At 39.7% G+C, this 23,205-nt stretch overlaps 3 protein-coding genes across 4 annotated transcripts; 2 read left to right on the top strand and 1 right to left on the bottom strand.

Annotated features, from left to right (window-relative positions):
* Nucleotides 1-3,348: 3,348 nt before the first annotated feature.
* On the top strand, nucleotides 3,349-5,337 carry LOC124301013 (venom allergen 3-like). Its single transcript, XM_046755618.1, has 5 exons — nucleotides 3,349-3,394; nucleotides 4,098-4,268; nucleotides 4,359-4,443; nucleotides 4,547-4,679; nucleotides 5,151-5,337. Exons 1-5 carry the CDS (start codon nucleotides 3,380-3,382, stop codon nucleotides 5,335-5,337), a joined length of 591 nt encoding a protein of 196 aa, XP_046611574.1. The 5' UTR covers nucleotides 3,349-3,379.
* A 4,477-nt stretch (nucleotides 5,338-9,814) lies between these two features.
* LOC124300223 (venom allergen 5-like) lies at nucleotides 9,815-13,499 on the top strand. Of its 2 annotated transcripts, XR_006907182.1 has the most exons (6): nucleotides 9,815-10,020; nucleotides 10,290-10,460; nucleotides 10,578-10,662; nucleotides 10,779-10,911; nucleotides 11,031-11,309; nucleotides 11,407-13,499. XR_006907182.1 is itself a non-coding variant. In XM_046754047.1 (5 exons), exons 1-5 carry the CDS (start codon nucleotides 9,880-9,882, stop codon nucleotides 11,251-11,253), a joined length of 753 nt encoding a protein of 250 aa, XP_046610003.1. In that variant the 5' UTR covers nucleotides 9,815-9,879; the 3' UTR covers nucleotides 11,254-13,499. The 2 variants fall into 2 exon arrangements, 1 of the variants encoding a protein (XP_046610003.1); XM_046754047.1 differs by having other exon boundaries at nucleotides 11,031-13,499.
* A 3,183-nt stretch (nucleotides 13,500-16,682) lies between these two features.
* On the bottom strand, nucleotides 16,683-18,152 carry LOC124301014 (zinc finger protein 713-like). The gene is made up of 2 exons (XM_046755619.1): nucleotides 17,507-18,152; nucleotides 16,683-16,945 (listed from the first exon to the last, which is right to left on the bottom strand). Exons 1-2 carry the CDS (start codon nucleotides 18,150-18,152, stop codon nucleotides 16,683-16,685), a joined length of 909 nt encoding a protein of 302 aa, XP_046611575.1.
* Between the last annotated feature and the right edge of the window lie 5,053 nt (nucleotides 18,153-23,205).

Genomic DNA, 23,205 nt, shown 5'->3' on the forward strand with positions numbered 1-23,205 from the left:
CCAAAAACGATGGGGCGCCATGGTCTCGACCAGCGACAGGTTTGTCGGAGTGCCAGAGGAAGGAACCGCAAGGTCTAGCAAAATCAGCAACGCGGAAACCGTTCGAAAATCCGTTGATCCTTGCGCGAGGATCTAAGGAGGACGAGGCGAAGTGTCCCTGTCCTCGACTCGGTGAAACCAGGTACGAATCAATGCGAGGAAAATGTTCGCCGTGCTGCGCAGGCGTCGAACCTCGAAGAGAGAAAGTCGTCTCGGAAATCGTCGCTGGAGGAAAACCGTACAAGGAGATCGAGGCCGTGATCAACGAGAACCGGATGGTCGTTAGGGTCCAGAGAGAACCAGTCGAGCCCCTGTGGGATCCATCATGCGACTGTCTTGAGGATCGCGTCGCTAATATGTCTGGAAGACTCGCCGGTGGAGGCTGCGAAGGTCAAGGGAAAAGAACAGCGGCGAAACAGTGTGGAGACAACGTGGTGTTTCGGATGGCCGATGGTTGTAAGGGTGGTGGTGGTGGTGAAGATCGTCGGAACTTGGACGCCTCTTGTCGGACCATCGAGGTGTTTCCTCAGCCGGAAGAAATGTCTCGCGAGCCGTCTCGCGAGGTTAAAAATGAAAACTCGAAGGACTCGAAGAAGGAGAATAAGAACGGGAAACCAACGGTGGTTCCGAGATTTGTCGACATTGAGGATAACCCCAATATTTTCGTTCTTAGGATACGCAAGCGGAGCGAAAATGCCGAGAGAAAGAACAACATCGATCTTGAGTTTCGCACTCCTAGGCCTTGGAGACATCCTCCGAAACCATCGCGTTCTCCTTCTTCTTCTCCTCCTCCTCTTCCAAATACTCCAAATGAGGAAAAGAGCGACAAGGGAAAGAGAGGTGGAAAGCAGAAGAAAGGGAAGAAGTGATCGGTGGCAATTGTTTTCCGTTTTGCAATGCTAATTCTTCATTCATTTTGGGGTACAATTTGAGACAGACATTTGCGATAAAATTATTATCAATGTGAATTGTATTTTGGACTGACTCTGTCGACGGTGGAAAGTTGACGACTGACTTTAGAAATTTGAGTGACTTCCTGTAGTGAAAATACTGAAACTTTTTTGACGAACGTACAACTTCGTGTCTTTGACCAAGTCAATCAATAAAACGTGACAAAATTTCGAAATCTTGAACATTGAAGAATCCAACGATCATTCGGTTAATCCTCTTTGTGTTTCGTTATTGATAATCAACTGGAGAAATGCTTAAGCAGGTGCTCACCATTCACTAATCCATAATTATATCCTCTTGAGAGTTACGGTATATACATATATTAAAGCTTTAAAAAAATTTCACACACCTGAAGATTCTATTCCTTAGCAACTTGCGGGTATGGATAGGTACCGTATTCGCTACGGAGTCTGATTCGCTATGATCAGAGGTAAGAATGGACGTGATCGGGGGGGGTTTGCGTTGAAGGTAACGGCATTGACGGTGGTAGAATTAAAAAAAATATATCATCCCCCAATTCTGCCCGCCCGCCTGACTGTAGCCAAGAATTTTTGACCATACCAGTCATTATATTCACGCCCGCTGACAATGGATCGAGACGAAATGGGATGAGCGTAAACGCCTCACGTAATCCTTACACTTTGAGTGCACAGCCGCGGGGTCTGTCTGTGCTATGAACGTCGCTTCGCACAAAACCCATCTGACTTCTGAAAAGCGCATTGGGAGCGTTGAGCACTTGGTTGGGAAATGGCTTTGCCCTCTTCTTCTTCTTCTTCTTCTTCTTCTTCTTCTTCTTCTTCTTCTTATTTTTCTTGTCGCTTTTAAGAATGGGCTCGTAGTGGGCGGGTGGCTGTGCGCGAAAGAAACCCTATTCAATGGATGAATTGGGTGAATGGGTTTCGAACTCCATTCATATCGCCATGAGGCACCTGACTCTGGAAGTCTGGGGTCAGTTACGCGAGTCTAGCCGTGAGAACGGCAAGTGGGTGCTTTGCGCAACGTGTATATTTACTTAGTCCAGACGGGAAATGTTTTGTTTACTTTATCATGGTGAAGCTGGTAACCTTGCCCGTGGTAACGATTCGTGCTGAGGAAAAATCGTTATTCCTCGATTTTGGAACAGTTTGAAATGCACTAAACTGTAATAAGACAAAGCATGCTCGTATCTCGCAGTCTTAGTTACTTCAAAATCATTTGAAAAATAAGAAAACAGTGACTTTTTTTCAACCCAATGTTTCGTTACGGTAATCGATGTCGTAGATTAAAAAAAGGAGATGGATTTCTTCGATTTCGTAATACACCTGCGGTACTTAATTGCCGACCTCGTTAACTTCGGTGTTGTACAAATTTTTTTTCTACCCTTTAACTCAAATTTGAAGGACGATTAAGAAGAGTGAAAGAAAAAAAATAAAATAAATATCCACAATGGTACAATTACCGGTTAAAGAATGCTCGAAAATTGATTATTTTTTTTCGTTGGTTCTCTTTCTTCCTCACTAAAAAGATCCACGTATTAATATCGGTTCTTTTTTTAACCTTTCAAGGAATTTCAATTTACCGCGAACGTTATTGACCGCCATTCGTTACGAGGGATAGAGATGATCCTCGGCGTGGGAAGACGTGAAGCGATATTTAACGAAGCATCGCCTTTTTGGGCTGAATATACAGTGCATAAAGGTGAAAGTGATTCACTCTGTAAAAAGGTCACCCGGTAACCTTGACATACTGTTAGAACTAGCAAGAAAGCGACGAGGAATGCGGATTTCTTTCGTAGAAATTCCGGGATTCTAGATTTGTATTTGAATTAGTTTTATTTCCGGATGATCGGAGATGATGAAATCGGTATTATTTATACAGTATTTCAAACAAACGACAATGGCAATGATTATACTCGTTCATGGGACCTTCGGAATTATTTGTCTAATACCTACTTGGAATAACAACACCAACAACAATGATAACGATAGTTGTTTATCGGACCTTCGATATCGCAAACTATAATAAGGTTTGATGTGAGACACGAAGGGCAAGATCAGCTTGAACAGATGTTAATTGTTTCACCCTGACCCAAAATGACAATTAATTAGGGTATCTTGTACATTTATTTGCGCGCTTAGTACTTTATAAAACGAGCCGCTCATCGGCAATCGATTCAGTCTCAATATCGTTCATATTAATTGTACCATTGAGGGTGGTAGAAAATTTCTTTTAAGATCTCGAAATCTATGTTTGTCTAGTTTTTCGTACACCTCAACGCGAAATGGACGTCTTTTCAAGATCACGATTCACCCTGATTCTTCTTATTATGTCTTCATGGTGCTTTTATCGGTTAGTCGGGGCTGCAGGCAATTATTGCAAAATTTCTTCATGCGCACCGGGACAGCAGACGATGTGCCTTTATCCCGTAAGAAAAAACACTCACTTAATCCGAGCTCGTTCATTTTATTTCAGTCTCTGTTCATCAACGGGGAAAGTTGCTTGAAATTTTATTGCTGGTGCAGCAATTCTTACCCTCAATTTGGTGAACCGCGTATCTTGATTTATTGGATAAAATTCATCCCTTGGCTGGCACACATCACCATAAGAATAAAAAAGAACCCAACCACCAAAATGAATATCACGAGTAATCTGCTGGTTGTTTGAATTTTCAAAAATTACCAGAGACTCTTCAAACTGTGTTTTAAAAGATAGCACAGGTCATTTTGAGAGAAAGAACAACAATTAAAATAAGAAAGAAAGAAAAAATTGAAAACCTCGAGAAATCGAAAAATTTAATATTTTCACAAAAAAAAAAAATCTTAACTTTTCAAATTTTCTATTTAAAAATCTGATATTCTTACTGTATATACTCGAGATGTACTACTTCAAGTATAAGAATCGTTTGATAGCCGTGGTCGGTGAAAAAAGGGAATTTTCTTTTAAGAATCGAAGCGATGTAATTTAGTAAGAAATTGACGATACACTTTTTCTTCAACCTAAGAGTAAAAGATGCGTCATTTGCGAATTGTCTGGCGTCATCTCGTAACCCGGTTTGCCAGCTAAGGTTTATCATTAAAATTGAATGGGAAGTATCAGAGTGGATGTATATTTTATTTCATTGCGCATAGCAAAACGGAGCGTCCAGTCGTTGCCCTAATTCGAAACCAGTTCCGTTGACGTATTACGAGAAGATGTCAATCCTCAACAAGCATAACGAACTAAGACAGAAAGTTGCCAGAGGGGAAGAACCTCGTGGTAATCCTGGACCCCAGCCTCCAGCCAGCGACATGAATTGGCTGGTAAATTCTCTTCCGTTCATTACGCTGGCGCTTGTAGTATCGAAAAACGATTGATCGTATCAATTTATTATTACTCTCGTATTTCCTTAGAGATGGGACGAGGAATTGGCACAGATTGCTCAACGTTGGGCTGATCAGTGCACGATAAATCCTCACGACACGTGCAGGAATGTCGGTAAGATTGAGATAAACGTAAAATTAATCAACCTCTTCATTAAAATCTTTTGCGGCGGGGTGTCGGTTTTTTTTTTTTTTTTTTTCTTTTCTTCTCGATTTAGAAAGATTTCGCGTCGGTCAAAACGTCATGAAGCACTGGACAACGTCTAGCAGAAGTCCGTCTCTCGTACCATTCGTCGAGGCTTGGTACGACGAGGTCCAATTATTCGACAGTCGCGATGTTGCTGCGTTTAGGTGAGTCTTTCGTAGTTTACATTAATCCTACTCACTTACAGCTGTGGAAAATTTCACACGGGGGTTAATCAGACCCCGGTCAACGTTTGAAGGTTATTACCGCACTCGACATTACGTTACGCAAAGTTCCCTCTTGGAACGAAATTCTGCCGAGAGAAAATTTAACAATTCCGAAATAGACTCCAATCTTAGTTTTAGCAAAGAAAAAAAAAAAAAAAATAAATACGACGTTGGATGATGTGGGAGAAATTGTTGAAGCAAAAAAAAAAAAGTAAAACAACATGCAATGCGTACACGGGGTCTCTGAGAATCCAAAGTTTTTTTTTAACCATTCTTCGTTTTACTTATGAACAAACAAACCTGATCCAACCACGCTGACTTTAAAATTGTACGTTAAAGACGGTTCTGGGCTCGTTTATCTGGGGATAAATGTAGGATCAACTTATAGTTTTGCCTTTGAAAAAATGTCAGATTCAACGCATCATGGGGACACTACAGTCAGCTCGTTTGGGGGGAAACGATGTTCGTTGGTTGTGGAAGATCGAGTTATATGGACAGCGGATTTCACCACACTAGATTTGTCTGCAATTACGGGCCTGCTGGAAATGTCATCACTCAAAAGGTTTACACTGTTGGTAAAGCTCGGTACCTCGCTTAGGAAATTATATGCTTCGTGTAAAATATTGGTATTGTTTAAATTATTTTTCTATTCAATATGTAATATCTATTATGTGTATATAATATCGCGTATTTATTTTGCACGGTCGTTTTTTCCGTGAATGTAGGCAGAAAGATGTTTGTAATCCATATGAAAATATATTATCCTACATACCAATATCCTTGTTTATTCGGGAACTCTTTATTTGATACCGTCTCAATTATGAAACCGTTTTCATTCCTGTTCTTTTGACGTCTCAACGACTTTTATATTCATTTTATACCCGACTCAACCGTAATATTAACTCTTTCGACCTGAAAAGCGGGACGAAAGTGGAATATTTTTCCCTCTCAACTGTTGCGGGGTAAAAAATTAAACCTTATTCCCTCATTTGCGGGGAAAAAAGTTCACTTTTCTCCAGCAAATTTCATTTCTCTTACAAATAGGGGGAAAAAGTTCACTTTTCTCCCGCGTTCGCGGCAAATATCGATAGAATATATTACATATCAATCTTTAGTTGGACCATTTGAACCAACTAAAAATTTTTTTAGGCCAAAGGTCTTGAAACGACGCAAATAAATATTCATTTCGCGGGCCGTGAACAGGCACATTTAGTTGATTCAACGATTTTTTTCTCTCATCGTCAGTGTATTTAAACATCGGTAAAACTTTTGGATATCTAACTTTTAACGGATAACGTTAACTTGCCTTAAATTTTAAAAAAATTTCAAAACATTCAACACCTCAACTATTATCGAAGTTAACTTTTTGAGTAGCGAATTAACGATTAACGAACTTATCTTTTGTACAAACTTTGACCGGTTTTCTCCAGCTTTGCTTAATATCAACCCAAAAGGATAAATAATCCCGGTCTGATCCCTTGTCCGCCTAGCGTGGATCGCTCAAATACACCCTAAACCGTTCGAAGTGTCGAAGCTGCTCGGCCATGAGCCTTTAATTTTCCTAACAGCTTTACATGACAAATGGTGCCGAAGGCTGTTCGGAAGTCGCATTGGCATAATAAGGGTGATCATCCGGTTATAATGGCATATTCTTAGCATCACCAGTCCATTTACTTAAGGCGGACTGAGTGATCTGCTCTTGAAGAGATCCCGATCGATACGGATCCTGAAAGTACTTTGACTCTAAGTAAGCGGTAAGATCTGTATTAACAATCCCTTCCTCCAGAGAGAGAGAGAGAGAGGCGTTTATTTTAACTTATTGTTTAAACTTAGTGAAAACTTTCTGTTACTTGTCGAGAGTGTTGGTGATTTTTTTTTTTAGTTTTTTACTCGACGACGCTTAGACGTTAGCATTCGTTTATAATATGGGCGGAAATCGGAATCGTCCGAAGTGTAGTTACGTATCACTCGAAAAGTATTGATTGTATAAAAAAAAAAAAAAAAGTTGCGTATGAAAAACTTTCAGTTTTAAGTGAAATCCAACGCGAAATTATGCAAAAATTAATCGACGCCGCTGAAAGTCCGTGAAAGCTCAAGGAATATTAGTTCATGAGATTTCTCAAAAGGGGCATCATTTTTTTCGACAAAAATTTCATATGATGTTCCTTTCTAACTGTTCAAAAACTTGTGTAAACTTCATCGTCGGCCGGGATCTGCTTTCCAGCCTATGAATTTTTTTCAGAACTTGGGAGAAAAAAAAACAAAATATGATAATAATAATAATTTTTTTCTGTTGACATAATAAAAAAACATGCATGTTTGGTTTTTCCATTTTAATCGAGATTACGATGAAAGTAGGAAAAGAACCTCTCGGCTGCAATTTTGATGAAATTCATTCATGTTCTTCATTTATTTTTCTTAAATTTTCGATTGAATTACAGCTCATGATAAACATTAATGATAATTTGACCCTGTTTGCAGTAACTTGACGTAGGCCGTTTACCTTGGGTGTCGTAACCATATCCACGTGATAACCCGAATAACAATATTCAATTATAACACAGTGTGATGTGTTTTTCCTAAACCTGTAAACGATAGCGGTATAAAATAAAAACTGCGCATTTACTTCACCCAACAGTTCCACGGTTTGAACAAGTGTTTTCAGAGTATTGGCTCGTGTTAAAAATAAATAGGTATACTTCACCCAGCATGAATGGTAACGCGGACAATGAGAATAACAATACTAATAAGTTTTATAAAATTTATCGACATACATGACGTTGAGTCGTATTAAAATAATAATGTTGTTGGATACAGTAGTTTGGACACCTGTTTTCCATCATCTGTCTATACTAAAAACATCAATCGACGTGTTTTACAAGGTGAACAAATATATGCGCGTTAAAAGCTTCAGGTTTTGGATAATCAATTCCACCCGCGATATAGGAAGCAAAAATATTTTTTCTTGACTAGCTTAGTCACGTTTGCTTTATGTTTTTTTCGAATTATCTTATTTCGCCTAATTAAATGTAATCATCTTATATTACAGAAATTAAACATTTACGTTACATAAACATAGCGGGACTGATACCAGCTGTCCAAACTGACGATGATATTCAGCGGTACCAAAAATGTATACGAAAACAGGTGCAATTTGCATGTAGACATGTCCTTACAAAAAGGCTTCGTAGAAGGCCAGCATCACATTCTTAGCGGTAGTCGTTGATCAAGTTTTGCTAACGCTCGTTTTGCGAATAGTGTCGCGAAACGTTTCACCGTGACAATATCAAACGTCCAAACCTAAATGCTGACATTTCGTACTATCGTCTTTTCTTTGTTCTCACACGTCATTATCATTTCTTGTGCATAGTGGTGACGTGCACGTAGATTCCGAACCTTACTTCAATAATAACACTATTGACTTTTCGACGCTACACTAAACATATGCCAGATTGGCTGAGGGCTACGGCCTGATCCGTAAACTGAGCTCCTCCCATTCTGGACGTTTTAAGCGACTCACCCTGTATATCAGGGAATCGATTCAACAAACGATATTTCACCTGTCAACGTACCCGTGGAATATTAACGACAATGACAGTGATTACCCGTATCTGTAAGTCGCTTGGCCTCAATATACTTCGTTGGTGTTCTTTCTTAATCGCGAATGCATAACAATGGACGAAATCGAAAGTTCCTTGAATGTTGTTTAAATACCGGTACTATATGTTGACATCAGCTATGATTTACAATTCGGTGCGAAATACTACCTCCAGGAAGTTTCGGATGAGGCCGTCTTGGGATGAGGGCCCAGACATTTCAAAGTTAAATCACATTATACGATTTTCATTATATGGAACAACGGACTTGTCGGGTTTATGGTCGATTGATTTATGGCTTGTTTCAGTCGGACTTGAGGTAACGCCGTCAGTGAAATGTACAACTTGCAATAATATTTGCATGACAAATACCAAGCTGACCTATAGTCAGCTATATTCCCGCCTCGAAGCAGAACGAGAGTTCGGTTGGAATTTACCCTAATTGTACGTCACATGGTACACGCCTTCGATTATGTAGACCTTTTTTCTCGCAAACGATACCTCACTGCGAAACCATCGTCAGAGCACCGCGTGTAAAATTGCTTTTCCCAATGTAAGGTGTCACTTATTTACGACTCGCACCACATAATTCAATCAAGGATATACGACTTATAAACATATAATTACTATTACCAATATTATTGCTGGAAGTATGAGTATATTTTTTTTTTACGGTTATCCGGTTCCACGGTATTCATATCGGAACCCGTCAGTATTAGGTCACTCGATTCCTTAAATTCAATAAATTATAATAGAAAATATAGGAACCAACCGAAAGCGAATCTGTTATTTATTCCAGGTTTTTGTGTCTTAATGATCCGATAGCGAAGGTTTAATTATTTACTATCCGTTTCTTTGTGTACATCTTTCAAACACAATTAGAATTCTGCTAGCTTGTAGAAACCACATAGAATAAATATATACCAATTTATTTGTCACATTTGTCTCGCTGACTTATTGTCTCTGCTCTTTTACCTATTCTGAGATATTCAGAAGACTCGCAGTTTACTTCCAGCGCTCTAAAAGCGACTCTACTTCTCTCCGTATTCGTATTTCCGCCTCATTTTTTTGAAACTCTAATCGCTCAAAGTAATTGGAATTCAGTATTCAAATAAATAAAGTATATGTAAATGGACGATAGTCGGAAGGCGACAATATATGTTCTTTCTTGTTTAGAGTTACTTGTTTTATCATTAATGTTTACAGAAAATGTCGAACGTGACTCGAAAGATTTGATTTCCGTGCGCGTGATGTTATAGAAATTTATTATACATACCGCATATAATATCGTCGAACATTGCAGTTGCTGTAAAATACGAACAAAAGTGTTTTTTTTTCTGGTGAACTTTTCCAGTCGCAGTACTGATACCAGCTTTGCGAGCTGACGATTATGTCGAACAATATCGAAAACATATGCGAAAACAAGTGCGATTTGCACGTAGGTATATCTTTATAAACAGCTTCGTAGCAAGCGAATTGCACAGTTTTAACGGCAGTCGCTGATCAACTTTTACTGACGCTTGTTTTACGAATAGTGTAGCGAAATGTTTGCCTGTTCAACATCGGCCGTCCTTTTCATCTTGACCCTGTCGTCCTGGCTTTGCCATCAGTCCTCCTGGGCTGCATCCAACTATTGTACGATTTCTACGTGCGGAACCCAACGGCACACGCTCTGTCTCTATCCTGTAAGAAAGAATTGAAAGGGGATGAAAAACCCCGTAGTAGTGACACATTAGTACGTTTCAAAGCTACACTTCTTCTCCTCGACATTCGGTCAAGCGGTTTAAACTTTTCGAGAAATTGTAGCAAATGATGGAAATTCAATGTTAGATAATCGAAATCTCTCGTCGTGAATCTTGTGCCTGTATCGACGTCGTGATCTCAGTCCTTTTCTTGTCCGTTCACCCAATTTTTATTTTTATTTTTTCCATTTGTTTTCTCACATTCACTGTAGAACAACGGTCCATCCAGTCAGTGCAGAAATTACGATCCGGCACCGTTGTCAAGTGACGAAAGAGCGGCCATCGTTGCCCACCATAATGAGCGTAGACAGAGAGTTGCCAGTGGTCAGGAAACTCGAGGACGTCCAGGACCTCAGACACCCGCCAGTGACATGAAGGAGTTGGTAAATGTTCGGTTGAAAATGCAGCGGATGAAACTAGATAATTTTTCACTAACGACACTTGCAATCGGGCTTAGAATCTTTCAATAAATTTACCACGATACACATTTTCTTATGTAGAAATGGGACGACGAATTGGCAACGATTGCTCAACGCTGGGCTGATCAATGCGCTATGATTCCTCACGACGATTGCAGGGATACCGGTAAGCTGAAGACTGTTGTATAAGTCGACGAGATTTCCCGGCAAAAGAATTATAACTGTCAGAAAAGTTTGGATACGGTTTCAAAGTCAGCGACGGAACGATATTCTTGTTCGTAGAAAGATTTCGCGTCGGTCAAAACGTTGTGGACTACTGGAGCAGTCACAACGTGAATCCGCCAATCGAAAACCTCGTGGCGGGCTGGTACGACGAAGTTGGACAGTTCAGCAAGAACGACATTGACGTTTATCGGTAAGTTACCGACCGATCTTCTCTTGCCTGATCCCCATCTCTGCACGGCGTCCGTTCCGAGAGAAAACCGATCATCTGTCAAACCGAGATCTCAAAATCTCACGTCACCTTCGTCTCAGGTTTGATGAAGCCACGGGACACTACACGCAGATGGTCTGGGGAAACACGTCGTTCATCGGATGTGGACGAGCCCGTGACACGAGTCGCGGATATCATACTCGACTGGTTTGCAATTACGGGCCTGCCGGCAACTTCATCGGTAGACCGGTATACAAAACCGGTAGACCTGCTTCCGCCTGTACTGATGGTGTCAGCAGAACCTATCCAGGCCTCTGTAGTTAGGAAACAATATGTAGACAAGTGTCTCACACACATGGCATGCCGATTAGTGATGTAAAGTATGTTGTACCGACTTGCTAGTTAAGTATGCACAGTGAATGTACAATTGAGGTGCTCCTTGAAAAGATCATTTTTGAATTTCAGTAATTTTTTCAGATTTTCATGTCAAATTTAACCGGTGACCCAAAGAGGGTCGATTCCGTTCAACCTTTTCAGAGTGACATCAAATCTACCGAACGAATTTGGATAAAATTTGGTCTAGGGAGGTTGTGTGGGTCGCTGATTAGGAATCTGAACTCAAAATTTTTTAATTTGAAATAGTGGATCCGATATGACAATATCAAGTGAGTTTTGGGGTTTTATCGCGAAGCTGGTCAGAGTTAATCCAAAAATTAACTTCGTTATTCATTAATTCGCTACTTAAAAAGTCAACTTCGATAATCGTTGAATATTTAAAAAAAATTTTGAAACCCACGGCATGCCTAGTATAACAGCTATGTATGCATCACATTCGCACTCGCACTTCGCATTAATTCATTAGCCATTCGACTCGCCGAGCGTACGAACTTCAATTGAACGAAAGTTAAGAATACCGTTAATTATTGTTTTGGTCAACTCAAAGGTTAAATCAGAGCAATTTTGTTACCTTCGTTAGTTACCGATTAATGGATTAACGGTTTTCTGCCCAGCTTTGGGTTTTGGTCCACCATATCGGATCCGCCATTTTGAACTTTCACATTTCGATTTCGGATTCGTAATCAGCGATCCAAAAAACCCCCCAACAACAATTTCATAAAAATCCGTTCGGTAGATTCGATGTGCCCCTGAAAATGTTGAATGGAGATATAATCCACCCTCTTTGGGGCACGAGTTAGAGTTGAGATAAGAATCTGAAAAAAATGGAGAGTTATTTTTGAATCACGTGCTTAATGCTACTCCACTCTTTGCGCACTTTGTTTTTTGGCCCGATTTTCTCTCCCGCATCGAAGATCACCTGACATCTCGCGAAATAACTGGATCACCATGGTTAAATGGCCATGGATGCATCGATCAGAGACTTGCTGGTTTTTGGCTTTGTGTCGCCACACTGCGGGCGGCGGGTTCGAATAAGAATTACTTTCGCCTTCTTCATTGTCGTCCGTTGACGTCTTGACGATTCTTCCATTTAATACCGTTTAGGCCCTAATAGTGGCTGACGAGACTGCTCTTGCTGGTGACTTGAGCTCCAACGATGCAACTTGGCATTGTAACGCGAAATATCTATTATCCAGCAGTTCGGCAGCACTGGAAACTCGATGTATCCATGCGTCTATATATCAGTCGGTCAACGGTACTCGGCGGGTGTTCTTCTTCCCTTATAACCTTAGACTCTTTCCAAAATACTTTTCTATGGACGATTCTTACCCTCTGTTATATATAATGTATCAATGCAATGCTCTTGCACAAACGGTAAACACTTTCCGGTTGCTGGTGAAGGGGGCGAAATGCAACTCACTTCAGTCATTCCTCAATATCGACGTTTTTATTTTTCATTCAATGTTCGAATGTTTCGTCCAACGTCTTACTTCTGTAAACAAATAATCTGTCCAACGGTTTAACCTGATATCCAAACGTTTGAGAGAAAAATATAATAGGTATGATAACCAAACCGGTTTCTTTTCCCGTTATTTTGGGTCCATCAAATTTCAGACCCTTTTGCTATTCCACTAAACATCCAAACCCTGATGTGTACTTAAAGAGTATAAAGACATACCTGCAGGTAATCCTGGTGTTAAGCAAACTTCTTCTAATCCCCGAGTTGGAACGATCGTTTAGTATTTTCAAAGTGAATTGCTGTGACTCGGTGTTGAAAAATGGTCGACCCGAGCCATCGGGTAAATCGTATTATAGGCAGGGGTGAAATCGGGGGAAAAGGAATCCCAACTGCTGGGTAACTTCTGACGCCATTGGCGCGGATACAAAGTCGTGCATAGGCTGAAAAGTCGGAGGTCTCAATGTCGTTCGTATAGCATGCCTAATGATAAAAGTATGTATGCGCTGTTATCCGACCTTTTACCACGCGTAAGCGTAAAGAAACGCGTATTTTTCTCCCTTTGTATTCATGCTTAAAACCCGAGGATACGCTAAAAAATGTTGAAATTGAAAATGGACCAATCAGCAATTTTAAGGTCTTATATACCGTCGGTTATGACCTTTCATCACGAACCTTATGAAAAATAATCACGTTCAAAATGCTTTCGCAGCGAATACTACAAAAAAAAAATTACACACGCTTTTACCATCAAATTTGCATTTTTGGTGCATGCTTCATTACGTCATTGGACACGCGATACATTTTTTTTACCTTTTTGAACTCGATCCAAACCGAAAAACTTCATGATGATTAAATTGCCTAATTCTTTCAAGGTTGTCGATGTACCAATTTCATTTTCCAGATTGATTCCTCGCGTTTTTCTTCGTCTATGTCATTTTTTCTTTTTTTTTTTAGCTCAACTCTAACTGAAAAACACAGTGTTCTGCCAATATTTTGACACTTTTGGAGGTATACTGGCTATGGAGAGAACAATTGTTCGTGTTTCTACCGAAGTCGTTGAAAATGTTTACTGAGGACTTTTAACAGAACTTATGCCCACTCTAGGGGTGTATCTTTCATTCCCCAGTGGGGGGGTGTCAGCACGCAGCCCTGCAGCAACTCTCACTCCATCTTTCTCTCTCTCTTTCTCTCTCTCTCAGCGGGACGCTTAACAGCGGGACTTTATTCGATTATACTGACGCAAGTGTGAGAATCTGCACAGATCTTTCATCGTTAACCATTATACCGGTAGCTCACCCATATTTTATACTATCCCGCAGGTTTTTCAATCTCGCAAAAGTATTTGGGCCAGTATTTCCGGACCCGAATTTCAAATTTAATCGATATCTGACTTGTAGACGGTTTTTTTTCGATTCATTCTCTTTACAAGTTTCTAATTTTGTCGAGCATTTGTTGCTGATATACTTTAATTCTTTCGACGAGAGTTATTCGCAATAACGATTTTATGCAAAGTTATTTTTAAGAATAATAATTTAACAATGAACAGATGTTTTTGGTTTTTTCGTCTTCGCGCTTTGCAGGAAATTTCCGAGTTTCATGAAATATCAATTTTTGTACTCCATAGGAATGAATAATTCAATTTGATTATGTCAAAAACAATTTTTGACAACTGTTTCGAACCTTTGCTCATGAGTGAGAAAAAAAAAAAATACTTTTTTTTTTCGCCGCGTTTCGCATACACTTTTCACACTTTCGAAAGGTTAAAAAGAAGAAGAAATTACCCGAAAGAATTTTTCTTTCTTATCGAGAAATAAATTCGTTAAAATTGATGATAAAGAATTTCGAGTTTGAATAAAAATATTCCGATTACACGCGTGTGCGTCTGACACGTGAATTATTTCAAGTGTCGCATGAGAAGATTACGCCCCATATTGCCTCGGCAAGTTTTGGAGAGAGAGGGAGAGAGAGAGAGAAAGAGAGAGAAAAAAAGAAATAAAAAGCAACCCCAGAATCGACCGTAACATTCATATCCTCTCATGGCTCATCCCCTTGTTCCGGGCTTCTGTACGCGGAATGGAAGAGGAGAAGAGGGATGGATAGAAAAAAAAAAGGAATAATAAGAGGCGGAAAAAAACGCGGGAAAGTATCCGTGATCCACACACGTACAAATGAATGCAGGTATTAAGTTTTGCGGTGGCTGTGAACAACCGCTTTTGCCTCCCGACTCAATTGGGGCGCGCACCCTTCGTATCCAGGGGACGTAATTGAACGGAGAAGGCTTCCCTGATCACGCGGGGGAATCGCCCTCGGCGCCATGTTTAACTCAATCGAGAGGAAAATGGTGGATACTTCCGTTTCTCTGTGCTCCTTTAAAATATCGTACAACTCGAATTAACGCGCGAGCTGCGCTTGTTCCGCAATTTGACAACTTCGTTTACGAGTTGCTAACGTTTTATTCACGAATCGCACAATATTGCGATACTAAATTTTAACGCATCTTCGAAAATGTAAACACATTCGGTTGATTCAATTTTCATACGCATTATTTAATACTTTGAGAGATTATTTTGTATCTTTTTTTTTTTTTTGTTTCTTTTTTTTTTTGAGCTGGCCAGCGTCTCGTTGCCAATGGAAAATGCCAAATTTTTTTTCTGGAGACAGGATCGAATCATCGAAAGTTTATACCAAAGTTTGATTAGGTATTCGGAAATTTAAACGATTTTTGAATTCATTTTTTCCTCGAATTACCTATCACGGTACGAATCATTGTAGACAATTTTTACGACTCACGATATGGCGAAAGTTTCAATCGTTGGTAATAAAAAATAATTGTTCTCTTTACTTGTGAATTGCTGAATTGCTACAAAGAAACTCTGTGAATAACCTTCAATAGTTTCCGAATACAGGTTTAGAATGCAAAAAAAAAAAAAAACGATCTGTCATTCATATTTATTGAAATCTTTAACATGATAACCGAAGTTGAAAAAAAAATCATGGATACTCGATGATGTGTATTTGTCCGTTAAAATTTAAATTTGCTTTCAATTTACCCTGAATTAACTTACGAATGTTAGATGAATCGGAATGAAGAACATGGAGGTTGAGGAAATTTAGTGAAGAATAAAAAACGGATAAATGGTGGATTCAGTCGAATTGAAAGAACACTTTATTCGAATAAAATAATCTTGTTTTTATTGACATTAATAGAATCTGATTTGATTGTCTCTTCTCTCCCATCATTCGGTAAAAACCGCGTCTACGTAAAATATTTCTTCATTTTAGTGTATATACAATTGTTATTTACAATTTTTTACAATCACGCACACTAGCATTACCTATTTTTTATTATCACATACGCAGTAATGCAAGATATATAGTATTCGATTGATTTATGTGCGAAATTTTTATTTACAAATTGCACATTAACGCGTACGAATATTGCCTATTTACATATCACATATTTTTGGATATAACGAATTTGGATGAAAATGAACCGCTTGTTCCATTTGGACGGTTATTCGCTGATGTCAATTTTGCTGATCGAAACTTTGGCGATCGGTCATTCTAAAGTTACGTCAAGCTAACCTTAGTACGCAAATGTATAATAATTAAATATTATAACTCGCATCTAATTACATTATAGAATTTATCACTGGTGTACATGTGTATAAAAAATATTGTTTCTCCTATTTAAATTGTAATTTATATCAAAAAATCAGTCGTCGCGGAATCCAGTCTCGTTGATGTTTCGAGGACTCTCCCTTCGTCTCGTCTAGAGACTCTTGAAAATTTTGCAATACTCGAATCCTTCGGCTCCGGCTGGATGGCTTTTACGTTGAGATCAGGTTATCAGAGCTCGAATAATGGATTACCTTTGAAAACTAGGCGACCGGTCTCACTACATCCCGTAGTAGAAGGGATAGACCGGATGTTCGGGCGGAAACGCCAATGCACCCGGTACCGGAATGTATACGGCTGGTCCCCTCGTCTCGTGCGTCCTGGTGTGTTTTTTGAGGTGATCTTTTCGACCAAACCTCTTGCGGCAAGAATCACAAGCGTACGGTCGCAAACCGCTGTGAATGCGTTTATGACGCGTTAGCTCTTCGTTTCTTGTGAAAGTCTTGCCGCAATTTTCCTCGTCGCACTTGAACGGACGCTCTCCTGTTGATAAAAAAACAAAAAGAAAATAAACGATAAATAATAGGCAAGCGAAACTTGTCAGAGATCGAACCAGTGTTCGATGAAATCGATGCTCGAACTTGGTCTCGATGAGGAAAACGGACCGGAATGTGTTTCTCAAGTTCATATCGATCAAGTTTGACTCGCAAACTAAAACTTGTGCTGAACGGTCAAGATCGGAGATACAAAAACCTCAGCGATAGAATCGTTCAATCTATCAACGAACACTACCAATAGATTCTGCATTTTGTTTTCAATTCCATGATTACTCCAGGTCTGACCAACTAAGGTTCTCGATGGGTGAACCGAAAGTTTATTTCTTTAGGATTTAAATCGGGATTCAAGGGTCTTTCGTGACTTTGACTCTCCTGGTCTACCGAACACTTCACAAAAGGATAAGGCTCGTTCAGCATGTTCAGAATACAGCTGACAAGTGTATGTTGTAAGCGAGAAGTAAGTACGTAACTGTCGAAAGTAAGAGTCTTGGAAAAAAGTTGACCGATCGTTATGGTACCTATCGAAAAAAAGCGTTTCGAAACTCACCTGTGTGTATCCGGATGTGTCCTTTGAGTTGACCGTTGTTACTGAACGCGACGTTGCAGTGGGGACAAGGAAACTTCTTCGGCCTTAGTTTCTTGCTCTGTTTAACAAGAGTCTCGTGATGTTGTAGCGCCCTCGCTGCCTCTTCGATAGCTAATCGTCTTTGATATTCCAACCGCTTGTATGCCGCGACATGTTCCTGCCAAGCGATGAGTTTCTGGTGGTCAAGGCAGGGTCCATTGCCACTGGGAAACGGGAAGGATCCCGAAGGGTAATTGGCCGGATGTGCTGGATCGAAAGCCGAGCACGGTGCTGACCGGTGATCGTGGATGGAGAAACTGTTTGGGAAATATATGATTTCACTGCTGGCGTCAACGGAACCATCGGTTGTCGATGTGCTTGGGATCGCCCGATCGACGAGGCTCGACAGCTTCGTAAGATTGTCGTTCTCTCGACCTTGGGAACCATTGCTCTCGACGGTGGCACTGGAACTTCTCCCGGAAACGGAAACGGAACTTGACGGCGAGGGGAGAACTTGGTTACAATTTATCAGGTCGCACTTGACGTTCACTTGGATCGGCGACGTCTCGGTTTTACACTCCACGTCCCACGGACGGAAGATGTGGTCTACTTTTGGATTTCCATCCATCTTGTTGCCTCTCGACATGAATCTCACCGATTCGATTCTTTGCCAACTATCGCGCTCTTCCAAACTCTCCGTGATACCGAAGAGCCGATTCCGTCCAACTGGATTTGACGCGAGTCACTTGGTCACTAACTACTCGTCTTTTCCAAACTTTCGTCGATACTGAGGATCCGATTCTATGCAGGGAAGATATAAACCCCAAGGTTCGGAGGCGTCTAGTTCGCTGCTATTTTCCCCCTTCTTATTTTAACAGGGGTGGGGGACTGACGCCGCCCTTCGAGGACACACTTCTGTCGAATCGCTTCTATTCCAGAGGGTACGGGGTGGGGTTTCCAAGGGCTTGGGGAGGCGCTCGTGGAGGCCTGCCGTAGGCGCTACGATATTCCTCGTGTCCTTTGTCCACTATTAATTCACCCCTCTGCGGAAGGCCGGGTAACCGGCTACGCCAAATACCCTGCCATACAGACTTACTGCCAGGGGTGCTTTACGACACCCTCCTTGGTGTTTCGAACGATACAACTGTGATCGGGATTTTTCAGACCCCCCTCACGTACGGATGCATAGATTTGGTTGAACTAATGCCCACCACTTGACATCTGCAGGGGCTTTATTAATTGAATTTACTTTTTGCGGTCACCCTGCGAAACGGATATACATGTATGGACGTGTTGCTTGTTTCTGTTTTTCATATTCGTTCACATCGATTCGTAAAATTTCTTCAAAACTTTCGTTAATTTTTGCACTCGGCGTTATTGGAAACTTACAAGTATAAAGGTACCGCATGTCGATCTCGCCAATTTCGTTTGTTTTTTCAATATTTTAGTAATTAGCTAAGCGAGATTTATTTATCTTTTTATCATTTATTTATGATAGATATTCACAGGATTTGGCAGGTCATTTTTTATATTCACAAACTTTTCGAGAATTTTTCATTAACGGAATTGGAAGTGAATTCAGGTTCTGGAATTGAGACGCGTTAGATCACGACTAAGGTACAGAATGAGATTTTTGTATAATTTTCGGCGGTATGAAATATTTGTTACTTGAGAAATTTACACTGATTTAGTTAATATTTTAAATCAATAGCAAAATTTGATAATTAATCGTCAGATTGAAAATTTTACGAAAAATTTGGTTCCCTTTGCAGAATTTCTGCGTACGGAATTATTTCGACATTTCATTGGAAAAATTGCGAAGTGAGAAAATTTTTGAAGAATAGCGACATTCGACTTTATACTGAAAAATCGATATCCAGGAAAATACCGAATACAGCTATCTAGAATTTGAGAAAAAGAAGGAAAAAAAAAACCTTACCGATGGTTACAATATTTTCAAAAGTTTGGGCGCACCGGTCGAAATTTCTTGCCGCACTAAAAATTAGATAACGGGCTCAAAAATAAAGATATTCAAACGTTTCGACCGGCATGTTGAAGAGGATAAATTTGTCTTTATTTTCCTTTTTTTAGAAAATTCTCTACACTTTTTTCTGGCCCCGGTACGTATTTTCGAATACGGCCGTTCTTCGGCTAATTTACCGGTGGATAAAAAATAGCCGATAAAATAGCCGTGTTGAAAAAAACGTAGAGAATTTTTTAAAAAAGAAAAATAGAGGTAAATTTGTCCTCCATGTTATCTTTATTTTTGACTCCGCTATCTAACCTTTAGTGCAGCAAGAAATTTCAAGCGCTTCACTCAAACTTTTCGCCGGCTTTTATATTCCATACTCAATTCTCTTGGTTTTTGTTTCGTGTGCATTCGGGTAAAAGATAAGAGCAATAATCTCCATAATGAGACAATGATTATAGTAATAACGATAATAAATCGTTCAAGTTGTAATTTTGGAACAAAATTGGGGTTATTGAAATGCGAGCAAAATTCATACAATCAGAGTAGACTTAACTCAGGTAACGGAAGAGGAGGGGGTGGGATTAGGCGAAGTCGGTGACACATGGAATTTTGACACGGTCGCTTCTCAACTTTGACACTTTGGCATTTCGGCAAAGCTGCAACCTACAAGCATAAATAATTCCGGGCCAATGTATACGCTATTTTGAACCAATACCTAACCTGGAAACTGAAGCGAAGTGGGGGTGGGCGGAGTCCTATTATCCAGCCGATGGTTCATTGCAACGTTCAACACTGATAGAAATTTTTAGTTCCAGGTACCGCTCAGTCCTTAATTAATTTCATTTTTCAAGTCAAGTTAAGAAAAAGTTAAGGAAAGTTAAGTAAAGTTAAGGAAAGTCAAGTATACGTGACTATTCTTTCTCATTACGATCACTGTTACTAGACTTTCTTGCAACTGTTGCGAAAATTTAATGCTTGTGCAAAAATAAATTGACGCTAAGGCCTTGTTTAGCTAAAAAAGTAGAGCAAACCTCATAAACTGATTTTGCGTCGCAATAACCAAAAAAGGATCGACGTTAGCGCGAAATGGTTACGTGTTTCTCTTTTTTCGTAATTCCAACAATATTCAAATAGTTTTTTTTTAACGATATCTGTTTTTCCGAATTTTTCTAATTACTGCAACAAACGAAATTTTGTCCCAGTGGAGAGGGCGAGGAGAAAGAGAGAGACATTTCTCTCTTTCTCTTATTTATTTATTATTTATTAACTTGATAATTATTTTTCTTATTTATTATTCCATTCTTACTTTTTGCTTACTTTTGTTCTACTTACATTTATCCGTTCTTATCTCCTTCTTTTGTTTTTCCTTTTTAACCTTAATTTCAATTTTTTGTATTGATTTTAAAGTCGTCAACTGCAAAACTCCACGAAAAGCGAGACTCGTCAGATTTTTTTCTGATAAAGTATACTTAGTAGAATTTATTCTAGAAACAGTGAAAACAACTGTGTGCAGACTAAAATCTGCTAAATAGTTATTAAAAAATATAGTTGACATGGATGTTTTCTTTTTTTTTTTTGTTCCACACCAAAAACCGTCACGCGTCCATCATTTCCTCCAGTTTTGAGTGAAATTTTCTCTTGTTCTTATCTCCGTGCCTGTTGTCACGTTTTAATCTTACTCTGATCGCTGTCTTTTTTTTATATTATTTTTTTTCATATTTGTTAGACTGACATTTCCGGATCGTCCAATATTGTCGTGGACGTTACTATTAAAGATTAAAGATCAAAGATTCATTTCTTCAACTCTACTTTCCGCCTTGCCCGACATTCCCTGCACGGGTAATTTCGACGAACTGTCACATTCCGTTCTCTCTTTCTCTATTTCAATTTGTTTTTATTTTTTCATTCATTCATTTATTTACTCACCCATCTAATTTCTCTCCCATTATACTTTAATATTACTTTATTCTATTCGCACTCGTCATCTTCCTCAATTGCGTTAACATATTCTACTTTTTCTTCATACGTATTCATACCTTCGACGTCGTTTACGTTTCACCTCTTTTTATTTCACGTTACTACTTTACTCGCGTGTTCCGCATTTTGTCCAACATTTCCATGGGCATAATAAATCTTCTCTCTCTCTCTCACTCTCTCTCTCTCTCTCTACTTCTCTCTCTTTCTCTCCATCTTTCTCGGGCTTTGAAAGGCGCGCTGTCCGCGTGCCCCACGTGACTCGGACCCAGAATACTACTTCGGGGTTCATTCAATTGATCCATTGATCCCATACAGCCCGCTATTGATATCTCTCCTCTTCTATCTTATTATGTCCTCGACTCCGCTCTCCTCATTCGCTTTGTCCATCGAAACGATCGCCGTCCAGCAGCTCTTCATCCGCCAACGCTAAATGCGACTCTCCAGTTTCTCACCCTCTTTCATAAATATACTTCACTTGTATCGTAATCGCGTCGAGTCGGTTCTTCACTTTATGTTCGCTGTTTTGAACGTGAAATGTAACTCCTTATCACCCTGACCTCGGATACAGCGGTCGCTTGATAAAACGCGGAAAGTGTTTTGAATCCAGATTTTTACAAAACCTAGACGAAAGTTTATCGAATTATTTAAAATAGGACTCGACGGCTGTATTGGAAGTTGAGAAAAACGAAGAAAAGGTTTGAACGAAATTAAATCTTCAAAAGTGTCGTTTGCGACAATAAAAGGGATCACGAATTAAAGAATATTTTGAAAATGAATCAGAGTGAATTCGAACGGTAGCTGGACTTGAAAGTTAGAACTTGACTGTAAACTGTTTGATTCGATTGAAACTTTATCACATGAAGATTTTTCCATTATGCTGTGAAATACGCACGAAACTCGCTCACAATTAACGCGATTCGCATTCTCGATAATGATCGTTCGAACACGCGTTTCGGTTCGCAGGATTTTGATGGTCGTAAAAGTTTGCTTCACCTTCAAAATCGGATCAACGATCCATATTCGTCATTTACAGTCATAATTTAGCTGGGAAAGTGTAGATGTAGAAGGAAATAGAGACAAAAAAACTGTGAAACAAGGATACGAAAAATCGTTTAAAACTGATGGATGGAAAAAGCTAAGGCTAATTTTTTTTTTTTCTTTATTTATTGATTAAATTCTTTACAAATTTGTTGTCACCGATTTTCCGCCACAAGAAACCCAACCTAACTTAACCCAACCCAACAAAATGTACCAAAGACGCATTGATAAAATTTCCAAACCTCCTTTATCACAATACAAGCATATTATTACAGTTTCTTGGGAGAAAGTTTTTGCGCGGAAATGTATTTTTTGCTCTTTGCGTATGTATTTTTCTTTGGATCCCGAGTCGTTTACAGTCAGAGAAACGCTCAGAACGACGATCGATCGATCATTGACCGTCGTATTACATTTACTGTGAACGAAGAATGGCACGAGACGAATGCAGGATGTTGGGATAGGAAAAGGGGCTCGGCTACAACTTGAAATTGGTACAAGCTAGGACCTCGGGAAATTCTTTTTGAACTAGGCTCATCTCGCGGCTGATCCATCTTACTCTCGTATACTCGACGTCACAACACACTTGTCCCGATCCGAGGAACACCGAAAGCCCAACTTTGCGCAGGGCGCCGAAATGCGCGACAAGGTTTACAGCAACTTCCGGTCAATTTGCCAATTTTTCATATTCGAAATG

Source organism: Neodiprion virginianus, chromosome 3 (genome assembly GCF_021901495.1).
Source record: "Neodiprion virginianus isolate iyNeoVirg1 chromosome 3, iyNeoVirg1.1, whole genome shotgun sequence".
In the NCBI taxonomy this organism is placed as follows: Eukaryota; Metazoa; Arthropoda; class Insecta; order Hymenoptera; family Diprionidae; genus Neodiprion; species Neodiprion virginianus.